At 46.1% G+C, this 22905-nt stretch overlaps 1 protein-coding gene across 1 annotated transcript in view; it reads right to left on the bottom strand.

Moving 5' to 3' along the window:
* Nucleotides 1-22662, bottom strand: part of wdr11 (WD repeat domain 11) — a 55235-nt gene extending 32573 nt beyond the window's left edge. The window contains exons 1-10 of the mRNA XM_069683904.1: nt 22492-22662; nt 21293-21404; nt 20251-20404; nt 18877-19050; nt 15375-15576; nt 9908-10073; nt 7312-7414; nt 6622-6820; nt 5188-5288; nt 265-441 (exon numbers count right to left, since the gene is read on the bottom strand). Coding sequence (XP_069540005.1) covers nt 265-441; nt 5188-5288; nt 6622-6820; nt 7312-7414; nt 9908-10073; nt 15375-15576; nt 18877-19050; nt 20251-20404; nt 21293-21404; nt 22492-22577 — 1474 coding nt within the window. The 5' untranslated portion in view covers nt 22578-22662. The remainder of the gene's footprint in view (nt 1-264; nt 442-5187; nt 5289-6621; nt 6821-7311; nt 7415-9907; nt 10074-15374; nt 15577-18876; nt 19051-20250; nt 20405-21292; nt 21405-22491) is intronic.
* Between the last annotated feature and the right edge of the window lie 243 nt (nt 22663-22905).

The following is a 22905-nucleotide window of genomic DNA, read 5'->3' as shown; positions in this document are numbered from 1 at the left end:
GCACTGGCCTTCACATCAGTAGCTGTTAATTTCCTGTTTCATGGAAATGGTGATGAAGTCTTTTATTACCAGTGCTTATTACGTCTTACTTCTGAGACCCATCGACACAAAAAGCTCCTGGACATACATGTGTTAGGGTTAGGGCTAGGTGTGTGGGTGTGTGTGTAGAGGTGTGTGTGTAGAGGTGTAGAGAGTCCATGGGCTCCGTGTGGGCTCTCTCTCTCTCTCCACTCCTCAGTGAGTGCTGGGTGCTCTCTAACCTACCCACAGCCAGCAGCGGTTGGTAGTGGTTGATGTTCTTGGTGGTCAGAGGAGGACACATGCGGATGGCAAACGGCGGCAGCGGCAGACCGGAGAGCAGGCCGGTCAGGAGGAACTTCAGCTGGACCTCCTGCTGGTTGGACGATGGAGGAGGAGCCTCGCCGGCGATCAACGTCTGAGCTACAGATAGAAACAAAACATTTTCTTGTTTACTGAAGGAGAAGTATAAAAATAGGAAACACAGCATCTGTCATCACAAACACTGTTGATCTTTTTAGTCACAGTTTATAGAAACAGAAGAAATGACGTTGTGCGTTTTCAGAGACTGATGAGTGACCGCCCGCTCACAGGGCTGCCTGTGCTGCCAGGATGTCGTCGGTGCTCAGCCCTGTTTAATGACCATGTTCTTTAATGTGAGGAGGAAGACAGAGGACGTTTGTTTCTTCATCTTTAACCAGGACCATCTGCCATGAATCAATCCGACATAAAGCTGTGTGTTTACGAACTTACAGGGAGAATAATTAATGTGATTAAAGCTGCTTTAAGGAATGTTCTGTTGTTTAGCCCTGATCCTGAACTCCTTCATTATGTGTTGATATAATGTGTCTAATATCATAATAAGGTGTTCATTCTAATTAGTCCAATTTAGATGACATGTTGTACGCATCACCTCTTTCCTTTAATGGTCCTTTCTTTGTTCTGAGTTTGATTTGTGATGTCTGCAGGAGACTCTGAAGCAGCTGCTGACACACGTCATGTGTCTCTGTCAGCGTGTGATTCACCTCATGCACAAATGTGTATGAAGAACAGATGACACTATTATGATACCTGAGCTGGAGTCAGGAGCACCGTGTGTTACAACAAAGATATCACTACATGATTAACACCTGAACATTCAGCTTCAGACGCACATCATCAGCTGCTGAGCAACAACTTCAAGTCTGCACATGAGGCAGCATATACATGTGACAGACACGGTGTGAGACATCCTGCTCCCAGTCCTGTGGCTCAGTGTCAGTCTGCAGTGACGCTGAACCTGCTGGGATCCCGCCCCGGGCTGGTAATGTGTCACCATGTGTCAGAGCGTCAGAGAGATGATACTACAGGTGAGACTGCCTCACTTACAGAAACACAACATAAAAAATGTGACTGATCATTCTTTAGGCTTTCTTCTTCATCAGGATATCTAACTGATCTATCGTGATAAATATTGATACGGACAGTGACAGCGGACATATTTTGTGCCATGTCTCCAGCCCTAATACACCTCGTGTTTTGGGGCAGACAGTAGCTCAGTCTGTAGGGACTCGGCTTGGGAACCGGAGGGTGGATGGTTCCCGGTAGGAGTCCCAGTATGGACCTCCCGGTATGGACCAAACATGGAAGTGGGGCTGACAGCTGGAGAGGTGCCGGTTCCTCTCCTGGGCTCACCGAATCGCCCACTGCTCAGGACACATGTCCATGTGCAGTCCCTCCCTGTGTGTGTGTGTGTGTGTGTGTGTGTGTGTGTGTGTGTGTGTGTCTCTCTTCCTTTGTAGCACTCGAGGAGTGTGTGTTCTGTTTTTCTTATAAATAAAACTTTAACTCGATCTGATTGATCTGATTGATCTGATCAAAGATAAAAACATATACAGTATATCCTAATACATAGTTTGTTTCATGAAGCCGTGTCCTCGGGTATCCAGGGTGCAGTAAACGATCTGCTGAGTCAATTAAGACACAAACCAACATTGTGTCTATATGCTTCATCCACTTTAAGCGTCTCTGCTGACTTCATTACATTTGTAATACCAGCAGTGATCAGGTCTACCATAAAAACAAGCCCTGGGTCTGTCCTGTTTTTACAGGGGCCGCAATCAGACAGTTAATGACTTCATTTAATACGTCCTAAATGGGCAATCATCTCCTCCTGCTACAGGACATCCTCTGAGGGGAGCAGAACCTCAAAGTTATAACAGGCACTGGTTGAAAAATTCAATTTGCTCTCATTTCACCGTAATGACGTCTCTGCACGGGAAACTGAGTGTCTCTCTAAATGAGCATTACTGCAGCTCGGAGATATAATAACACGAGCTGAGAACAAACCAACACATCCGTAAGACAAACCGTCTATACACCACAGACTCAAACTATAAGGTAAACATGGCGTCTTCCACCTTCTGCCGTCAAAAATCAACTCTAGATTTGAACAACAAACTATGTTTCTCTGAACTTCAGCAGCCTGCAGGCCTCAGACACCCGCTCATAACAATAGCTTTAGTCAGCTACTGTCAGAGAGAGCATCGCTGCAGGCAGCAGCTGTCTCCAATCTGTGTGTGTGTGTGTGTGTGTGTGTGTGTGTGTGTGTGTGTGTGTGCGTGTATGCGTGTGTGAGGGCAGACACAGCAAAGCCTCCTCTCTTATGCAAGATATCTGCGACTGCTCCACCTCCCCAAGGCCTTCTGCTCCTCACTGACAGATTGAAAAAGAAAAAGAAAGGAACTTGAAAAAGCGTCTTTCATTGCTATTCTATTGGCACATTCATCTTTGATAGGTAGCTCAGTTTGAATCAATACAGAGGAGAGGGAGGTGGAGTGGAGAAGACTCGAGTGAGGCAGATGGAAACACATCATAAGCAGGAAGATGAGATGGTAAAGAGAAGAAAGTGAAAGAGAGGAGGGGCCGGGCACCCAGGGGACTCTTTGTGCAGAGCTGCTCAGGCTGAGGATAATGCAGAAACACATTAAAGTGTGGGGCTGCTCGAGGCCACACAATTAACTCAGGCCAGACTCAGACTGCAGGAGGGTTAAATCTCAGGCTGAATCAGTCACAGAAGAAGAAACAGATATTCTTCTCTCTTCTGTCAAACAGGCACACACTACAGGATGTGACAAGAATGGAGCATCGCTCACTACAGGATATATTTAACACTACCATAGACTGTGTAAATAATGACAGCACATCCCCCGTTGGTTTCTAAAGTGCAAATATGAAGCCTGGAGTTCGACATGTTGTTTTCTGTAGTGACCACAATTAAGGTGGAGCTGGAGCGGAGCGAGGGCTTAGCAAATGTTATCACATATAATATAATGTGTGCATCGTGTCAACAGCTTTTTATTATTATTTTGTATGTATTATATTTTTTATCTTTTGCCACCTGGACTTTTGTCTTTTCTATTACTTGAGTACTTTATTTAAAGTTTATTTGTTTTATCACTTTTTGGAAGCTGAACGTGATCTCCTCTTATCTGACGTGATCGCCTCTGATCTGACATGATCTCTGATCTCACGTGATCTCCTCTGATCTCACATGATCTCCTCTGATCTGACATGATCTCCTCTTATCTGACGTGATCGCCTCTGATCTGACGTGATCTCCTCTGATCTAACATGATCTCTGATCTGACGTGATCTCCTCTGATCTGACGTGATCGCCTCTGATCTGACGTGATCTCCTCTGATCTAACGTGATCTCTGATCTCACGTGATCTCCTCTGATCTAACATGATCTCCTCTGATCTAACGTGATCTCTGATCTCACGTGATCTCCTCTGATCTAACATGATCTCCTCTGATCTGACGTGATCGCCGCTGATCTGACGTGATCTCCTCTGATGTGACGTGATCTCTGATCTGACGTGATCTCTGATCTGACGTGATCTCCTCTGATCTCACGTGATCTCCTCTGATCTAACATGATCTCTGATCTGACGTGATCTCCTCTGATCTAACATGATCTCCTCTGATCTGACGTGATCTCCTCTGATCTGACGTGATCGCCGCTGATCTGACGTGATCTCCTCTGATCTGACGTGATCTCTGATCTGACGTGATCTCTGATCTGACGTGATCTCCTCTGATCTGACGTGATCTCCTCTGATCTGACGTGATCTCCTCTGATCTAACATGATCTCCTCTGATCTGACGTGATCTCCGCTGATCTGACGTGATCTCCTCTGATCTGACGTGATCTCCTCTGATCTCACGTGATCTCCTCTGATCTGACGTGATCTCCTCTGATCTGACGTGATCTCCTCTGATCTGACGTGATCGCCGCTGATCTGACGTGATCTCCTCTGATCTCACGTGATCTCCTCTGATCTGCCGTGATCTCCTCTGATCTGACGTGATCTCCTCTGATCTAACATGATCTCTGATCTGACGTGATCTCCTCTGATCTGACGTGATCTCTTCTGATCTCACGTGATCTCCTCTGATCTCACGTGATCTCCTCTGATCTCACGTGATCTCCTAACAAACAGACAGGAGTGATGCTCTGCAGTGACATAAAACAAAGCAGACGTCGGTCTGGATGAGAAAATGTGGAGACAGCAACACGGGTTGTTCATTCTTCAGAGATAACTGGAGGTGAGTTTGTACCTGTTCCTTTTTCTGTCAAAAGTAGCATGCTAGCTAAAGTTAGCTTCAGGACTAGAATGTTTACTGTTGCTGGGAAACACCATCAGCAGCGCCACCTCCCTCTGTCTGTCTCTCTTATTGGCTGTTGTGGTCTCGCACAGAAAGTTCCATCATAATCATCCAGATTTTAAATCCTTAATATCGATCATGTTGGAAATTATCGGGACTTAAATGAATCTGTGAGCCGTTCAAGAGGTTTGAGACTGGATCTGTGAAACTCTCACATTACTCGTTATCTGGGCCAAACATCGGTAACGATCAGGGGAACAAACCACGTTCCTCCTCTGATTGAGGAGAGGGGCCAAATCCCCTTTAATTTGAGCCCAGAACAAGTTAAAATATAAGATAAAAGAAGGCCCGATGACACACACACACACACACGCATTGTACATGCACACACACACAGACTCCCACACACCGCCTGCATGTTTAGTTTTCATATGCTCTTTTCAAATAAAGCTCAGTGTCCAGTGGAGAAAGCTTTGCTGAAACAGAAGAGTGTGTTGATCGTGGTGTTTTCAGTCGTACCGATCATGCTGTTGAGGGACAGATCCTGAATCCTCTTCTGGTTCGGACCCAGCGGAGCTCCGCAGAACGACACGGGGGAGTAGAGCGGCGACAGACCCGAGCTGCCGCAGAGAGGGACAGAGAATAATTAAAGACACTGTGAAAGCTGGGCGCACATTTGTTAAGGAGTGATAAATGAATATAGCTGGTGGTCATGATGAATGTGATCCCTTTATAATTAACTGGAGGCAGCAGCAGGATTACACGTGTGCTGGAGCTTGTATTGATTCGATGATGCTCAATAAAACACAAAGATGATTCCTACAAACATTATTTTCATGCCTGCTGCCGCTGTGAGGGGAGGGGCCTGACCTTTAATCGAACAGGTGCAGCAGAGAGAAATAAGTCATTTGATTCATGGCTACATGCTCACCATCGAACAAACGCCTGCTCACGTCTGTGTATCAAACCATACCTTCAGGATGTTTGTGTTTCAGAAAGAGAACGATCACAGGACCGCAGCAGATTATCATTAATGCTTGGTGAAAGACATCTGCCATCGTTTAATCTTCCTGAAATACCCCACCTGTCTGAAAATTCAAGAAAACATTCAGACACGACTATAATAAGCACGAGCGTGCAGTAGCTGTTTAATTCAGCGCTGGAGTTTTTTTCTTGTTGCCTAAAATAAACTGGTTAGACTCGCTCTCAGCAGTCAGACCCGTCTCTGCCTCAAACAGGAAGTCGACTACAGAGAACAAAACTGTCTCCTCGACAGCAGCGAGGGAGGCGCGGCTCATCAGTGAGCTAAACTCAGACACTAAGAAGACCACATTTAGGTCAGGGGATTATGTCGTTCAAAGCACCCATACAGATTCAGGTCAACGTTTTATTAATGGTCTTCAGGTTCCTGAGGTCTGTGTGAAGCAGGGTTTGGGGTTAGTTACCTGTACAAAACCCCACCCACTGACCAATCAGGTCTCAGGATCTCCGAACTCTGTGAGCACAGAGGGAGAGTTCAGAGACCAGTAAAACACCTGCACTTTCCCATATGATGTTTAAATCAAATATAATCATGAAAGGTAAATCAAGCTTCACTGATACAATCCTACAACAGACTGATCACAGCCCCGACGCCTTGTACCGCTTGTAGACATGAAAGTAAACTTTAAACTGCTTTAAACTGCTTTAAACTGCTTTTATATTTGTTGTTTTTGCTCCATAAGAGCGGTTGATACCGTCGAAGCTGCAGCAGAAAGAATACGTTTTAAACGGTGATAACAGCCACACGTTGTTACAGGTACTGAGGATAACTGAAGACCCTTCATGGTCCAGGTCTCAGGTCTGTTTTCAAACTTTACACCAACACTCTTCAGACACACCTATAAAATCCATCTTTGCTGCTGTGGCTTAGCAGAACTGTGTGTGTGTGTGTGTGTGTGACAGCGCGTGTACCTGGGGTTGGCAGCAGCCCTGCCGGTGTGGGCTTTGAGCTCCCACAGCATGGCTCGGCCATCGCTGACCATCAGTGCGGCGTTGTTTTCGTTGACGGGGCAGATCACCATGCGATACGGTCGGACGGTCTTAGTGACTCTGATCGCATCACACTGAGAGCGTAGGTCGTACACCAGCTCGTGGACACTCTGCTCCGGGTCTGAGGAGGAGGGATGAAGACAAGTAAAGAAATAGAAGATGATAAGAGGGCAAATGAAGGCAAAGGGAGACAATCGGGGAGATTAAAAATGTGGGAGAAGACACTGAGCAGATGTTAATAATGACTGGAATAAAGACAGAGAGAGCAAGAGGAGCAGATAAGAGCAGGAGAATGTGTGATGTGAGACCAGTGAAGACAGTTTTTCATTAAGTGTGAGAAGAAAGAAGAGGAGAGGAGCAGAGAGATAAAGGAAGGATGTAAGGAGATAAAAGAAGACAGGAAATAAAAGAATAAATGAGGGAGAAAAGCAGGAAAAAGGAAAATGTGTATCATGGAAGAGACTGAAGGAGAGTAAGTGAGGGAGAGCTTCAGCAGGACGATGGGTTCACAATGAGGCTGAGGGCCGAGAGGATGACTCACAGCTGTTTGTGTCCAAGTTAAGTACAGCTAGCATGCGTGTGTTTGAGCAGGTGTGTGAGGACGTCTCATACCTGATGCCTCCTCTGTAGAGGTGGTGGAGCGACACACTCGCAGGGTGATGCAGCCGTTCTCATGCAGACAGTAGAGCGCGTCACGCTGAGCGCAGGGAATCACCTGAACACACCAGAGAGACAAAACGTGATCAAGTGTTTCTGCATTATTTAGACCAGACATCACACAGAACCAGTAATCCTGAACAGCACTATCTGCAGCCTTTTCAAACACCTGTTACTGTTTGACAGCACCTTGTTGACTCTGAATAATTCTATGTACCAGTTATTGATAAAGTATTGGATTGCATTAGATGTGCAGCTACTGTGCATGTTCCTGATAAGCTGGCAGCTGTGTGAACACTGTGTTAATCTGACAGAGTTTATTATAGATGTGCTTGTGTCCGTGTTTCCCTGTTTCCCCCTGCTCCTGCAGGTTTTACACTCCAGCCTGGACTTTTTCTGAAGCTGCATCATCAGTCATGCAAATTGGCTGCGTGACAACCTCTTTGTAACACTTAGAGGAGGGAGGCGTTGGCTGGACAGCGTCTGGGCGGCTGAGTAATACGCCCCTGCTCCTGCTCTGTGACTTTAGAGAAACTCTTCCACAACAAAGGCTCGTTCTCCGTCTTTGTGCTGTTTGACAAGAACCAGACTTATTAAAACCAAGCAGCAACTTTAAGGGCTGAGGAGCGAAGCCAAACCTGAAGCTTACAGCTGCAGTTCCTCTGGTGCCCACTTGAGGCTGTCTCCAGCAGTGAGTCAGTCCCCATAGAGCCCCATGTTAAACTTTACAGCAGAAATAAACATGTTTACAGCCTGGTACAAAAAACAGTTTGGGTCTCTATAGCTCATTTCTCTCTTCATGACAACTGTACGGGGAGAATCTTTATACAGCTCACCTGTTTACATTATATTAAGGCTTAAAGTGATGCAGCATTAGGAGCGTGGCCTCTTTGAGTGACAGCTGGGAGCTGCTAGCTGTCTGCTAGGTGTCCCCTCAGCTAACTCAGTCACTGAACGTAACCTCTGGGCCGTGTTTGTGCTGTTGGAGCCTTCTGGAGATTTGTTCATGAATGAACGAATCTCATTCTGTGGGAAACATGATGGTTGACTCACTCATTAGCAGCTAATGAATTAGCCACGAGCACAGACTGTTTAGCTTTGATAGCTTAGCGTTTGCTAACCCCTCTCTCCTCTCCAGCTCCACCCTCTTGTCCAAATATGGTCACTTCCTGCTCCAGAAAGCCAAGATGGCGACGACCAAAATGCCGAACTTGCTGCTTCAAAAGGCGGTGGATAAACCGTACGTCACTGTGGCTACGTCCGTCATTAATACAGTCTCTGATTAAAAATGATGCCTGATGGTTTTTCCTTCACAGACAGAAGGAGAGTTGGAAGTGAAAGCCGGATGAACACAGTGACATTACGAGTTTCTGTTCCCTTGCTGCTCTGCAGGCGTCACAAAGCCTTTATCTAACACCTTCAAAGCATTCATCATTTTTCAATTAGAATTCTCGACTCCAAAAGAGGGAATTTGCATCTAAAGGTCACCAGGCTGCTGAATGAGACTACAGAGAGGAACAAAAAGTCAGGCGATGTGCAGAGTTGGTTATTTTCTGAAGCTCAGGACTACAGCAGCCGTCAGACCTTGATGAGGTGAGCTCCGAGCAGGAGGAAGAGGAGTAGAGAGTTTTATCACTCATGGCAGGGGGAATTGGCTTCCTGTGAGAATCATCCATAACGAGAGACAGATTTTGGTAAAATCCTTTGTGTATTGCAATAAAAGTAGAAACTGCAGCGGGTTGATTTGAGGGGAGGGGATGAGGGTGCAGGAAGCGTGTTGGAGCTCTGCCTTCCCTTCATTAATCTAACCTGCAGTTTGTGTTTGCGTGTGACTTCACACGATGGAGACACGCGTCTCCATCAGACGCTGACAGAACTCTGACATTTACCCTTTAAACATTTCTGCATCAGAAATGTTCCACCGGGGCCGACAGTGCTATTAATGTGATTAATGTGAGGCAGATTTTTGGGGTATCTTCAAACACTTCATGTCACTGGAATCTGTTCAACCTGAGCTTAAAGGTCCTGTAAGTCAATCAGACATGATCTTTGATTGTTGTGTGTGAATGTGATGAAGGTTGAATGTTTTCATCCGCTTTGTTAAATAAACACACATATTGATCCAAAGCAATCGAAAGGAAGCTTCATGTCACTAATATTGGAACAACCTGACCTTCATGCTTTAGCTGCTTCATTTTAGACCACAGCCAGCCTGCCTCCACCGCCTGCTGCAGGCCTGTTTCACCACGTCTAACCATGAGGCAAAATAATGAAGACATTAACGAATTTACAACCTGATGGCACAAAAGACAGACGATTCAGAGTTCAGCTGCAAAAAGAATAAAGGCTCCAGTTATAATCAATTTAAACAGGATCGTGAATCTTGTAATTGAAAACACAACCACCTGATCGGAACGATAAAAAGGTCAACTCTGATTCTGTCTGTGATTTCCACAAACTGTGATTCTGTCTGTGATTTCCACAAACTGTGATTCTGCAGAGCTTCTCTGAGATCTTCTTAGAATCTGTTGAACAGTTTGCAGCGCCTCACCTGAATGAAGGGCACCCCCGAGCGCTCAATGGCCACCACGCCCACCGTCTGGCTGAGCTCCAGGTCCAGGATGAGGATCTCTCGGGGGTACAGCAGCAGCATGTGGTTCCTCTTGGAGGGCAGGTAGGACAGCTGGAGGCAGTCGTTCAGCGTCACCGCCTCCGTGCTGAAGCAGAGGAAAGACGGACACACACACAAAGACAGAGAGGAGGTTAGCTCAGTGTCAGGTTATTAATAATGTGCATGTAATCAGAAAAGGGTTAATAAACATCCCCAAACACATCTTTATTCATTATTTACATATTCCTACATTGAGTCACTTATTTTAATCTCTATATTCTGCACACGAGATGTTTGAGGAAGCAGAAAGTACATTTAAATCAAATTAAAGCTCCTGATCATCAAACGTTAGAATGCAAAAGGAACAATCAGACACCAACCTGAAGCTCACACAACTCTGATCAACACTGGAAACCAATATACTCATGCTTTATTAAAGGTCACCATATACATGACAGTGGGCCTACATCAAGCGCAGATCAATAAGGAATCAGCACACACGTAACAATGCAACAAAATAAGTGCAAATATCAACCTGTCAAATGTTCCAATATATATTTTAGATGTATTGACTGTGATTGACCTCTCACAGTACCTTCCCGGCCCACACTGGGAGTTACTGGTTAGATAACAGGATGTATTGTTGTGTGTTCTTCTGCACAAAGTTCTAAGATATAATTAGACTCTGCTGTAAGAACACAAGCGCATGGAAATGCAAATATGTTCAGCAGCGTGATGACGGACAAGGCGGTCTTAGAACAAATCTAATCAACACTTACGTCTCAGATCAACCTTGATCTTTAATCATGCGTCCGTACAGAAGGCTGGCTGCATTAGTTAGAACTGCTGAGTCTGTGTGAGTCACAACTTAAAAGAGAATCAGTCTAATGCTGGGAGGCTGATGAATTAAGGAGGTGCTGGCACCGACACACTAAAATCCCTTCTATTATTTTCAGAGTCCTCAAAATGTCAAACTCAGTGTGTTTGATGGAACTTGTTTTATGTGTGTTTAACTGAATCACACATAGTATTATCCGTGGCAGCAGCCAGGTCCAATCTCTCCTTATGACAACAAACACTTAGCAGAACACAGGCTGACTTCACTGAGCAGCTCATAACTTCTGCAGCTTCATCCTCCGGGTCAGCGCCAGATCAAACAAAGGAGAGACTTTATAACACGACGTCCTGGGGAAAACGTAGCAGATAAAACGGACTCAGCAGGGGATCCTTTAGGAGTAGCTGAGCTAAATCACACTGTTAGAGCTCAGTGAAGTCAGACAGGGCAGAGATACGGGCTGAATGTCTGAGTCACTAAAGGCTAAACATCAGAGACGCAGCGAAAGAGACCAAAAAGTCCTGTGACCCCAAATTCACCCAAAATATTCAGCTATCCAATTTATGCAGCATCACACACTGCTCACTTCTCTGTGTCTGTGCATGAGGAAGGAAGGCCGCAGCAGCCAGCAGATCAAACACAGTAACACAGGTATACACCATGCACATGTGAGTGTGAGCTGTGCAAGGTGTTTGGTAGCATCAGAGGTTACCTCAGAGCTTCACAAACGTTTTCAGCAGTTCAAGAGTTTGAACACAGCGCCGCACCAACAGTGCGATTAAAGTTAAAACCTTGTAACTGAAGTAACCTCACGAGGTGTAGCGGCTGGACATTTTCTCCCCACAGAGTAAACACAACGTGTGACGAGGTTTTAGACATACTCTTCTGTGATTGACAGCATATTCACGGCTCTGTTTGCACTTTGTGTTTCACGTCTTGTTTCGTTTCAACCTCAGATCCACCTTCCTGACCTTTGTGGGCTTCGAGCGAACACAAACAGCTTTACAAAAACACATCGTCATGAATGTGACTGCGACTGTTGTGACAGTGGACAGCTGACAGAACGTTCTTTTTAGTGAATATATACTTCATGAATCCTGCAGAGCTGATGTTTCTTTAATTAACATTAACGACAGTCTTCCCTGCAGCTCTGTAAAGCAGCAACACGCCTCAGGGGAAGGACATTCTGAAGAACTATCAGCCTCAATTACTTAATGACATTAAATAAATATAAATGACCCACAGGACATTAAAACAGAGCCAGTGTTCCTGCCGCTACTTCAGCTCCAGTCGCTGATGCTTTCACAACGCAAACAAGCTGAGTCTGACAGGCAGGGATGCATAAATCATGATTCTGGCTTGGATTCACACACGGGCACCGAATATGTGCTTTTTAATACTAACAATAATTTAATGACTGATCCCCAGTGTCGGCTGAGAGGACACGAGCAGCAGCTGCAGCACAAACATTAACTCAACTTCAAATTCTTCATTTGATGAGGTTAATTATCAGTTCTTTAATTTTGTGTCCAACCATAGCGACTCGTACCGTAACTTGAAATAAATATGATGTATATGTTTTATATATTTATTATATCATATATATGTCAGACTCTTAATCGGCCTAATCTGTATTTAAACTCTTCTACAGGATCTAAAGAAATCAAAGATTCTAAAGAGTCTGAGAAACCTGTTTGTAGATGTGTTTGTGTTTGGGTGATAAAGGGACCTAATCTGTGCAGGACGACAACACGATACACGTCTGCCTGATGAGATGGATATGATACTGTCTCTGTGCTCAACTCGTTTCTGATCACAGACATGATCTTCAGTCCTCCATCCATCACCTACACACACTGAGACACACTGAGACACACAGAGACACACTGAGACACACTGAGACACACTGAGACACACAGAGACCAACAGAGACACACAGAGACACACTGAGACACACTGAGACACACTGAGACACACTGAGACACACAGAGACCAACAGAGAGACACAGAGACACACTGAGAGACACTGAGAGACACACAGAGACACACAGAGACACACTGAGACACACAGAGACCAACAGACACACAGAGACACACTGAGAGACACTGAGAGACACACTGAGACACACAGAGACCAACAGAGACACACAGAGACACACAGAGACACACTGAGACACACAGAGACACACAGAGACCAACAGAGAGACACAGAGACACACTGAGAGACACTGAGAGACACAGAGACACACAGAGACACACAGAGACACACAGAGACACTGAGACACACAGAGACACACAGAGACACACTGAGACACACAGAGACCAACAGACACACAGAGACACACTGAGAGACACTGAGAGACACACAGAGACACACAGAGACCAACAGAGACACACAGAGACACACTGAGACACACAGAGACACACAGAGACACACAGAGACACACTGAGACACACAGAGACACACAGAGACCAACAGAGAGACACAGAGACACACAGAGACACACTGAGAGACACACAGAGACACACAGAGACACACAGAGAGAGACACACAGAGACACACAGAGACACACAGAGACACTGAGACACACTGAGACACTGAGACACACAGACACACAGAGACACTGAGACACACAGACACACAGAGACACACACAGAGACACACAGAGACACACAGAGACACACAGAGACACACAGAGACACACTGAGACACTGAGACACACTGAGACACACTGAGACACACTGAGACACACTGAGACACTCAGACACACAGACACACAGACACACAGAGAGACACACAGAGACACACAGAGACACACAGAGACACACAGAGACACTGAGACACACTGAGACACACAGAGACACACAGACACACAGACACACAGAGACACACAGAGACACACACAGAGACACACAGAGACACACTGAGACACACAGAGACACACAGAGACACACACAGAGACACACTGAGACACAGAGAGACACACAGAGACACAGAGACACAGAGAGACACACAGAGACACACTGAGACACACAGAAAGACACACAGAGACACACAGAAAGACACACAGAGACACAGAGACACAGAGACACACTGAGAGACACACAGAGACACACTGAGACACACTGAGACACACAGAGACACACTGAGACACACTGAGACACACTGAGACACACAGAGACACAGAGACACACTGAGAGACACACAGAGACACACTGAGACACACTGAGACACACAGAGACACAGAGACACACTGAGACACACAGAGACACAGAGACACACTGAGACACACTGAGACACAGAGACACACTGAGACACACAGACACACTGAGACAGACAGAGACACACTGAGACACACTGAGACACAGAGACACACTGAGACACACAGACACACTGAGACACACAGAGACACACTGAGACACACTGAGACACACAGAGACACACAGAGACACACTGAGACACAGAGACACACTGAGACACACTGAGACACAGAGACACACTGAGACACAGAGACACACAGAGACACACTGAGACACAGAGACACACTGAGACACACTGAGACACAGAGACACACTGAGACACACAGACACACTGAGACAGACAGAGACACACTGAGACACACTGAGACAGACAGAGACAAACATGAGAGACTATAAAACAGTGATACAGGCCGACTAAAGGAAAACAGATTCTCACGCTGTGTGAAGGTGAGAAGGCGTCAGACCAATAACATTAACAAAGACTGAAATGGACGAGTGAGGGAGGAGAGAGAGAGAGGATAGAGACATGTAAGATTAACGACGTGTGTATATTACAGCAGGAGGAGGACAGAGAGGCCGAGCTCTGCTATAAATAATCCTGTTTGACACTCGGAGGGAGGGAGCTGCCAGAACATCAAACCAGCCTTTGGTTCCTGATCTGCACAGCGTCTTCCAAAGTGAAGCCTTTAACACGTTTGTCACTTCATGGCAGAAAAATTAGTTTAGCCACGACTTCTTATGGCTTTATATCAAAAGGCAAATCAAATCTGTCCCTGTTCCTCGGGGAGAAGTAGGACCTTTACTTTATTCATCAGCAGATCTGAGCTCAGCTGATATGTCACTTTTAATCCCCAAAAACATCATTTTAAGTTTGTTACACACAAACGAGTTAAAGGAGTTAAACTGAAACGAACCCTGCGGCTCAAGCACACATACAATCCCTGATTTATCTCACATATCAGAGCTATGTGTGTCCTGATACAGAAACACGTCCCTCAGGTAAAATAAATATGATTCATATGACTGATGTCCTTCCTCTGGACAGTCAGGGTCACCTTGAACAGGTAAGTTAATCTAACGAAAACATGAGCGACAAAAGCTGCTCTACTTCAGTAGAGGACATACAATGGCATGATTCACACGTGCTGACAGGAGCAGGTTCACTGAAGTTTAAGGTCTGAACAGATGATCTGAATAACACATCAGATGACCCTGAGACACACCTGTGCCTCCTACCTGTTGGACAACAGACTCTCCTACAGACACAGCTCTGGAACAAATATCTGTTCACATTTTTAAATAAAGTCTTACGTGGGTTTTTCGTTGGTGATGAGCACTTTGACCTTGTTGAGCGCCTTCTTAGCACCAGTAGGAGCCGGGGCAGCGGCGGGCGCAGGCTTGGTGTGGGCGGGGCTAGCGTGGGGGCTGGCGATGTAAACCTTTTTACCAGCGCTGCCCGGTGGTTTGGCGTGGGTGAAGTCTGTGATGAAGACGATTCCTTCACTGGTCAGCACTGCAGAGCAAGATGGAAAAACATCAGAGATGCACCTGCCTGTCACAGCTGGTCCGTCACATCTCTCTACGTGGAGCACAGCTGATACGTGTTCATGTCCTCATGCAATCTAAATACATACATACATTCATACTCGCATGTATGCTAGTTTCAGGCTAAAACAATATGTAAGTAACCGAACCCGGACAGGCGTGAAACAGGACAAACACTTAGTGAGAGAGTTACAGCTTACAAACTACACTGCTCAAAAAATAAAGGGAACACATAATCAATGTAACTCCAAGTCAATCACACTTCTGGGATATCCACCTGTCCAGTTAGGAAGCAACACTGATTGTGAATCAATTTCACCTGCTGTTGTGCAAATGGAACATACAACAGGTGGAAATGAGAGGCAATTAGCAAGACAACCCCTATAAAGGAATGGTTCTGCAGGTGGTGGCCACAGACCATTTCCCTGTTCTCATCCTCTCTGGCTGATTTTTAGTCACTTTTGCATTTTGCTAGTGCCCTCAGCACTAGAGGTAGCATGAGGCGGTGTCTGCAACCCACAGAAGTTGCTCAGGTAGTGCACCTCATCCAGGATGGCACATCAATGCGCGCTGTGGCTAGAAGGTTTGCTGTGTCTCCCAGCACAGTGTCAAGAGCATGGAGGAGATACCAGGAGCCAGACCAGTACACCAGGAGATGTGGAGGGGGCCGTAGGAGGACAACAACCCAGCAGCAGGACCGCTATCTGCTCCTTTGTGCGTGGAGGAACAGGAGGAGCACTGCCAGAGCCCTACAAGATGACCTCCAGCAGGCCACTAACGTGCATGTTTCTGCTCAAACTGTCAGAAACAGACTCCATGAGGGCGGCATGAGGGCCCGACGGCCACAAGTGGGGCCTGTGCTCATAGCCCAACGCCGTGCAGCCCGATTGGCATTTGCCAGAGAACACCAGGATTGGCAGATTCGCCATTGGCGCCCTGTGCTCTTCACAGATGAGAACAGGTTCCCACTGAGCACATGTGACAGACGTGACAGAGTCTGGAGATGCCACGGAGAACGTTCTGCTGCCTGCAACATCTTTCAGCACGCCCGGTTTGGCGGTGGGTCAGTGATGGTCTGGGGAGGCATTTCCTTGGAGGGCCGCACAGACCTCCATGTGCTAGCCAGAGGTACCCTGACTGCCATTAGGTACCAGGATGAGAGCCTCAGACCCATTGTCAGTCCATATGCTGGTGCAGTGGGCCCTGGGTTCCTTCTGATGCATGACAATGCTCGGCCTCATGTGGCTGGAGTGTGTCAGCAGTTCCTGCATGACGAGGGCACTGATGCTATGGACTGGCCTGCCCCTTCCCCAGACATGAATCCAATCGAGCTCCTCTGGGACATCATGTCTCGTTCCATCTACCGACGCCACGCTGCACCACAGACTGTCCAGGAGTTGACTGATGCCTTGATCCAGGTCTGGGAGGAGATCCCTCAGGAGAACATCCGTCGTCTCATCAGGAGCATGCCCAGATGTTGTCGGGAGTGCATAGAGGCACGTGGAGGCCACACACACTACTGAGCCTCATTCTGAATTGTCTTGAAGAATTTCCACAGAAGTCGGATCAGCCTGTGATCTAAATCTCCACTTTTATTTTGAGCATGATCCTGAATCCAGACCTCCATGGGTTAATGATTTTGATTTCCATTGATCATTCTTATGCGATTTTGTTCCCAACACATTCCACTGTGTAATGAATAAAGATTTTCAACTGGAATACTTCACTCGTCGAGATCTAGGATGTGTTGTTTAAGTGTTCCCTTTGTTTTTTTGAGCAGCGTATTTTTTACACATGTTGACCTAAAGTGCAACAAGTTTATTCATTCAGTGAAATAAGCTGAAACAACACAGAACTTAATGAAACATTTCACAGTAATTCTTTACATTTAGGCATTAAGACAGAATATAGAAAAATAACACAACACACATTTTGTTTGGTTTCTTTAGCATTTTAGACTTTATCATAGGGCTGAACAATGAATCAAATATCGATCCCGATCACGAGTTTGTCTCCCCACGATTAAATAAAATGACTGACGGTGATATTGACGTTTAAAATGCTCCGCCCGTAGAAAACTCTGCTGCATATCAAATCAAGCGCTCCCTAAACTAACAGCCCCTCCCCCAGGGGGCGATGGAGAGGTTTGGGCCTCACTTTTGGGGGAGCTGGCATGACACGTGATGAGCGCCGACCTCTCAGCGTCAGTTTAGAGAGGAAGAGTAAACAACAGAGAAGGTCTGAGAAACTAAAGTCAGACGTGTGGAACAGAAGACGAAGAGCTGGTCCCCTGAAACGGCTCGTCAGCGCTTGTTTGGAGGTGTTTCAGGTTTAAGTGATGTGAAGAAGAAACAATAATCAGCAGAGAGGTCATGACCCCTGCGTCTGCGCCGCAAAGCAACACAAAGTGCAGCATGATGAGTGTGTGAAGGCCGAGAGGAAGAACGAGCTGCTCCCCGTCCTCCAGCGTCAAGTCAGACATCCAGAACAGAGACGCTGCACAGAGACAAGCTATCCACCCAGCTCCCAAAGACACACTGACATTACCCATGATGCACCACATTCAGGTAAGGCATCTGATTTTAAGTCTCAGAGTGATGCTTAGAGTCCGAATGCAGCACAGAATGGAGCTGAATGTGTTGTTCTGTTTATTGTAATGTGAAAGTACAGTAAAAAACTGTCCCTAAAATGAATAAATAATGGTGATTAATGATCGTGATGTCAATTATATGGTCATAATGGTGTAGCCGTACTTTGACATTTTCTGGAAATCATTATATAATGAGCTACATGCAGCTATATAAGGAGCTGTCTCCTCCCTCATGACTTTAAATGCTGCCAGTTACTGTCTGAACTCAGGATCTATGAGCTAGCTAACGAGTTAGCATCCCACGCTTGCTAACCCTTCGATTGACCTCTGAATGACCTGTCCCTGCCTTCCTGAGTTTCCACCGTCTGACAGTATGGATGGTAGGAGTCGTGACCCACGCCAGCCCTATTAGCTGCTGTAAATGCCAATCAATATCTGTGACAAGAACCACCTGAGGTTTGTTTTCACAGGACATATGTGGAATCAAATCGCACTCTAGTCGCGCTGCTGTTCACGGGGACTTTAGATATCGTAGACGTAGATGATGGTAAACTTAAGAGCTCAGCTACGATACAGAGATATGATGTGACTTTATATTTACTGTCAGGTGAAGAGGTACTGAGACGTTCAATAAACTTCAGCTGAGTCAGGTTTTTGTGCAGTGTGTTGTTCACCTACACGCCATGTTGGAGGGGTCAAAGGGGTCAAAGGAGAAGGAGAGGATGTTCTCAGCATAGCTCTTCTTCCACAGCTTGGTGCCCGTGTCTCCGTTCCACAGGACGATGTAGTTCGGAGGATGGATGGCCAACAGCAGATCACGAGACGCGTCCTGATTCCACAACCACTCCAAGTCTGAGAGGAGAGAGTGAGGGAGTGAAGGAGAGAGTGAGGGAGTGAAGGAGGGAGTGAGGGAGTGAAGGAGAGCGTGAGGGAGTGAAGGAGGGCGTGAGGGAGTGAAGGAGAGCGTGAGGGAGTGACAGAGAGAGAGTGAGGGAGTAAAGGAGAGAGTGAGGGAGTGAAGGAGAGAGTGAGGGAGTGACAGACAGAGAGTGAGGGAGTGAAGGAGAGAGTGAGGGAGTGACAGAGAGAGAGTGAGGGAGTGACAGAGAGAGAGTGAGGGAGTGAAGGAGAGAGTGAGGGAGTGACAGGGAGAGAGTGAGGGAGTGACAGAGAGAGAGTGAGGGAGTGAAGGAGAGAGTGAGGGAGTGACAGAGAGAGAGTGAGGGAGTGAAGGAGAGAGTGAGGGAGTGACAGGGAGAGAGTGAGGGAGTGACAGAGAGAGAGTCAGGGAGTGAAGGAGAGAGTGAGGGAGTGACAGGGAGAGAGTGAGGGAGTGACAGAGAGAGAGTGAGGGAGTGAAGGAGAGAGTGAGGGAGTGAAGGAGAGAGTGAGGGAGTGACAGAGAGAGAGTGAGGGAGTGAAGGAGAGAGTGAGGGAGTGAAGGAGAGAGAGAGTGAGGGAGTGACAGAGAGAGAGTGAGGGAGTGAAGGAGAGAGTGAGGGAGTGACAGAGAGAGAGTGAGGGAGTGAAGGAGAGAGTGAGGGAGTGACAGAGAGAGAGTGAGGGAGTGAAGGAGAGAGTGAGGGAGTGAAGGAGAGAGTGAGGGAGTGACAGAGAGAGAGAGTGAGGGAGTGACAGAGAGAGAGTGAGGGAGTGAAGGAGAGAGTGAGGGAGTGACAGAGAGAGAGTGAGGGAGTGACAGAGAGAGAGTGAGGGAGTGAAGGAGAGAGTGAGGGAGTGACAGAGAGAGAGTGAGGGAGTGAAGGAGAGAGTGAGGGAGTGACAGAGAGAGAGTGAGGGAGTGACAGAGAGAGAGTGAGGGAGTGAAGGAGAGAGTGAGGGAGTGAAGGAGAGAGTGAGGGAGTGACAGAGAGAGAGTGAGGGAGTGAAGGAGAGAGTGAGGGAGAGGGCTGGTAAGAGCTTCTTCATGAAAACAAACAGCCAACAGCAACATCTCAGAGTGTCTCCTCTTCTTCCACAGTAACTCTCCTCCTGCACAGAGTCTGACACAGAACACATCAGAGCGGACATAAAGACAGGAGGATTTCTCACCCTGGATGGGTTTGGAGTGCTCCTGGATCTCACAGTGTGCGGTGCCGCTCACCACATCCCACACTATGATCTTCCCCGAGGCGTCCCCTGAAGCCAGCCGCAGACAGTACGGAGAGCTCAGGTTGTGGTAGTAGTTTTCTCTGGACCATTTCACCTGCCGAACACAACACAAACGCTGAGGATCTGCCAGTGAAACACTGCAACACCTCCACATCGGGACATTTGCGTAGAGAAAGTAAACAACCAAAGCTGAAAGTTAGAAAATGTTCAGATCTGGTGCTGACGCTTTCAGTTTTTCTGTTTTTAAAGGTTTTCATTAATAACTGCTGTCCACGTGAAGATGGCCACAGGGGAGAACGATCCAGAATATTTAGGACAAAAGACAAACGAAGGAAACACAAGACATGGAAACGCAGCCGCTGCAGGCTTAAGAAGACAAATGACTCTATGAAGAAGTTGAAATAATTGATCATGTCTGTGTATTTGTTCCTGAATAGACACAGTCTTTACTTTTCTTTCTATTCAGCGGGCTCTCGACTGTCAGGCAGGATGGTGAACAACAGCTCGCTGTTGTGTCTGCGCTGCTGCACAAGATTAAAGTTTGCTTCAGAGTGAGGAATGAGACGCTCGGATTGAGCACAGGCTCTGATAAACACTGTCGAATTTACTGCCCATTGCTGACACACACACACACACACACACACACACACACACACACACACACACACACACACTCAAGGTTCTGGTGTCGGCTGCTTTCACAGTCAAGTAAAGCTGAAACTGTCTGCCAGCGAGGGACTATTCTATAAATCGTTCATTTTTCAAGGAAAACTTTTTCTGTTTGTCTATCGAAGAATTGTCTGCTTTTCTTTTCTTCTCTGGTAGTCGATACAACTCTTTGGAAACGCATGTTTTGATGGTTGGACACAAGCTGACACTAAATCATTGATAACTGAATTGAGAGATTAGCAGATGATGAAAATAAGGATAATCATAAGCTGATATTCAAACATTGAGTGAAACATTCAAACTGTAAACTCACCTTGACCACGTTAGCTTTGTGCCTCTCCAGCACCTGGATGGTCTGAGACGTCTTTGGATCAATGATGAGAATACTGGAGTGACATCCCTGAGCTATCAGCCCCTGCCAGCCCCTACAAAATAAAACGCAGAGCGAGTAATGAGGAGGAAGGTTAGAGCAACAGTTAAGGTGAACGAAGACGGGAGAGAAAGTTCTTTCCACTACAGAACAGAGATGGTTTATAAAGGAGAGACAGGGCTACACGCTGCGAGATGTACCACATAGAGCTCAAGTTTAGATGTGAATTTCATCATTTCATTTGTCCAAACCTGTCAATATAGATCTCACTGAAAGGGCACTGAAAAAAAGCCAAGTTATGTTCTGTGTATATATTGTATTTGTGTAGTAGCTGGAGCAGGCATCTTACTCCATGGTTTATGTTTGCCACTGTCAGGCCCCTGTTGTGTGCTTCACCTGTGTGTGTCAATCAGAATAAACCGGGTCAACCATAAAGGGATCCCCGTGTGACAGCGTCTTTACCCTCTAACCAACACAACGCACAAGTCCACTGATTACACATCCCTGCACACAAATGACAACACAATTCCACATCAGATTTTGATCAAACCCAAAGCAGAAATAAGTTTAAACCGTAAACCAGAATCAGATAACAATAACACAAAAGTAGAAAGAGCAGATGAAGGTGAGAGCTGCAGGTGAAACAAGTTTTTGAAATGAAAAATTATAAATGTAGAGTAAGCCATCTCATTTATAGAAACACCAAAACCTAATGTGCTGAATGACTCCTCACTGCCAGCTTTAAGTAAATGTAATGACTTTTATTGGGGTTGTAAACCACCAACAAAACATACGTTTATAAATGTGAAGGGGTGCTGTACTGTGGAACCAGTAACTGAGATCAGCTGCAACCCAATGCCTTCAGGACAACTTGCAGAATGTCACATCACATCACATCACATCACATCACATGACACAAGCTGCCTGCACATTCTGCTTGTTTTCTTTATATTTAGACGAATCTGAATCCTCATTATTACCATGATTCACTGACATCCTTCTAGACTGCAACATAAAGACAAAGGACCAAAGTAAGGTGAATGAAACACATATCATGTCACTAAGAGTCCGAAAACACCCTGTGTGTGTGTGTAGATGTAGCAGCTACAGAGAGATGCTAGCGGCGGAGGCTAATCACTCACCAGTCCACAGCGGTTTTATTCTGCAGGTTCAGAGTGCCCGTCAGCGTCCGAGCCGCCAGTTTGATGTTGACAGTGTACGGAATCATTCTTATTGATCTGACTTTATGCTACTTTAACATTTGTTCATCCACAGCTGATGTTTTTGATTAGCTTGTTTGATTCTTCTCTGTTGAGAGTCCTAACAGGAAGTAAAACGGTGTTTCTGAATAGAACGCCGTGTGGGAACAAATCTTAGACTAACAAGGTTCCGCTCCATGACCATCTTCTCGCATATTTTAATGCGGAATCAAAATGTAGAAATGAAAAAAATGTTAAAAAAGACAATTAAGGATCAATTATTAAAAACAGCATTTTATTCTATACCACTGTATTTATATCAAACTGTGCCGTAAAACCACTGTAACAGTAACACAA

The sequence above is a fragment of the Semicossyphus pulcher genome, unplaced genomic scaffold, assembly GCF_022749685.1.
Source record: "Semicossyphus pulcher isolate SPU_LCO1_2020_fin unplaced genomic scaffold, fSemPul1.0.p SCAF_61, whole genome shotgun sequence".
NCBI lineage: Eukaryota > Metazoa > Chordata > Actinopteri > Labriformes > Labridae > Semicossyphus > Semicossyphus pulcher.
The sequence above is the reverse complement of the archived record's forward strand: the minus strand, read 5'-3'. Positions and strand labels throughout refer to the sequence as shown.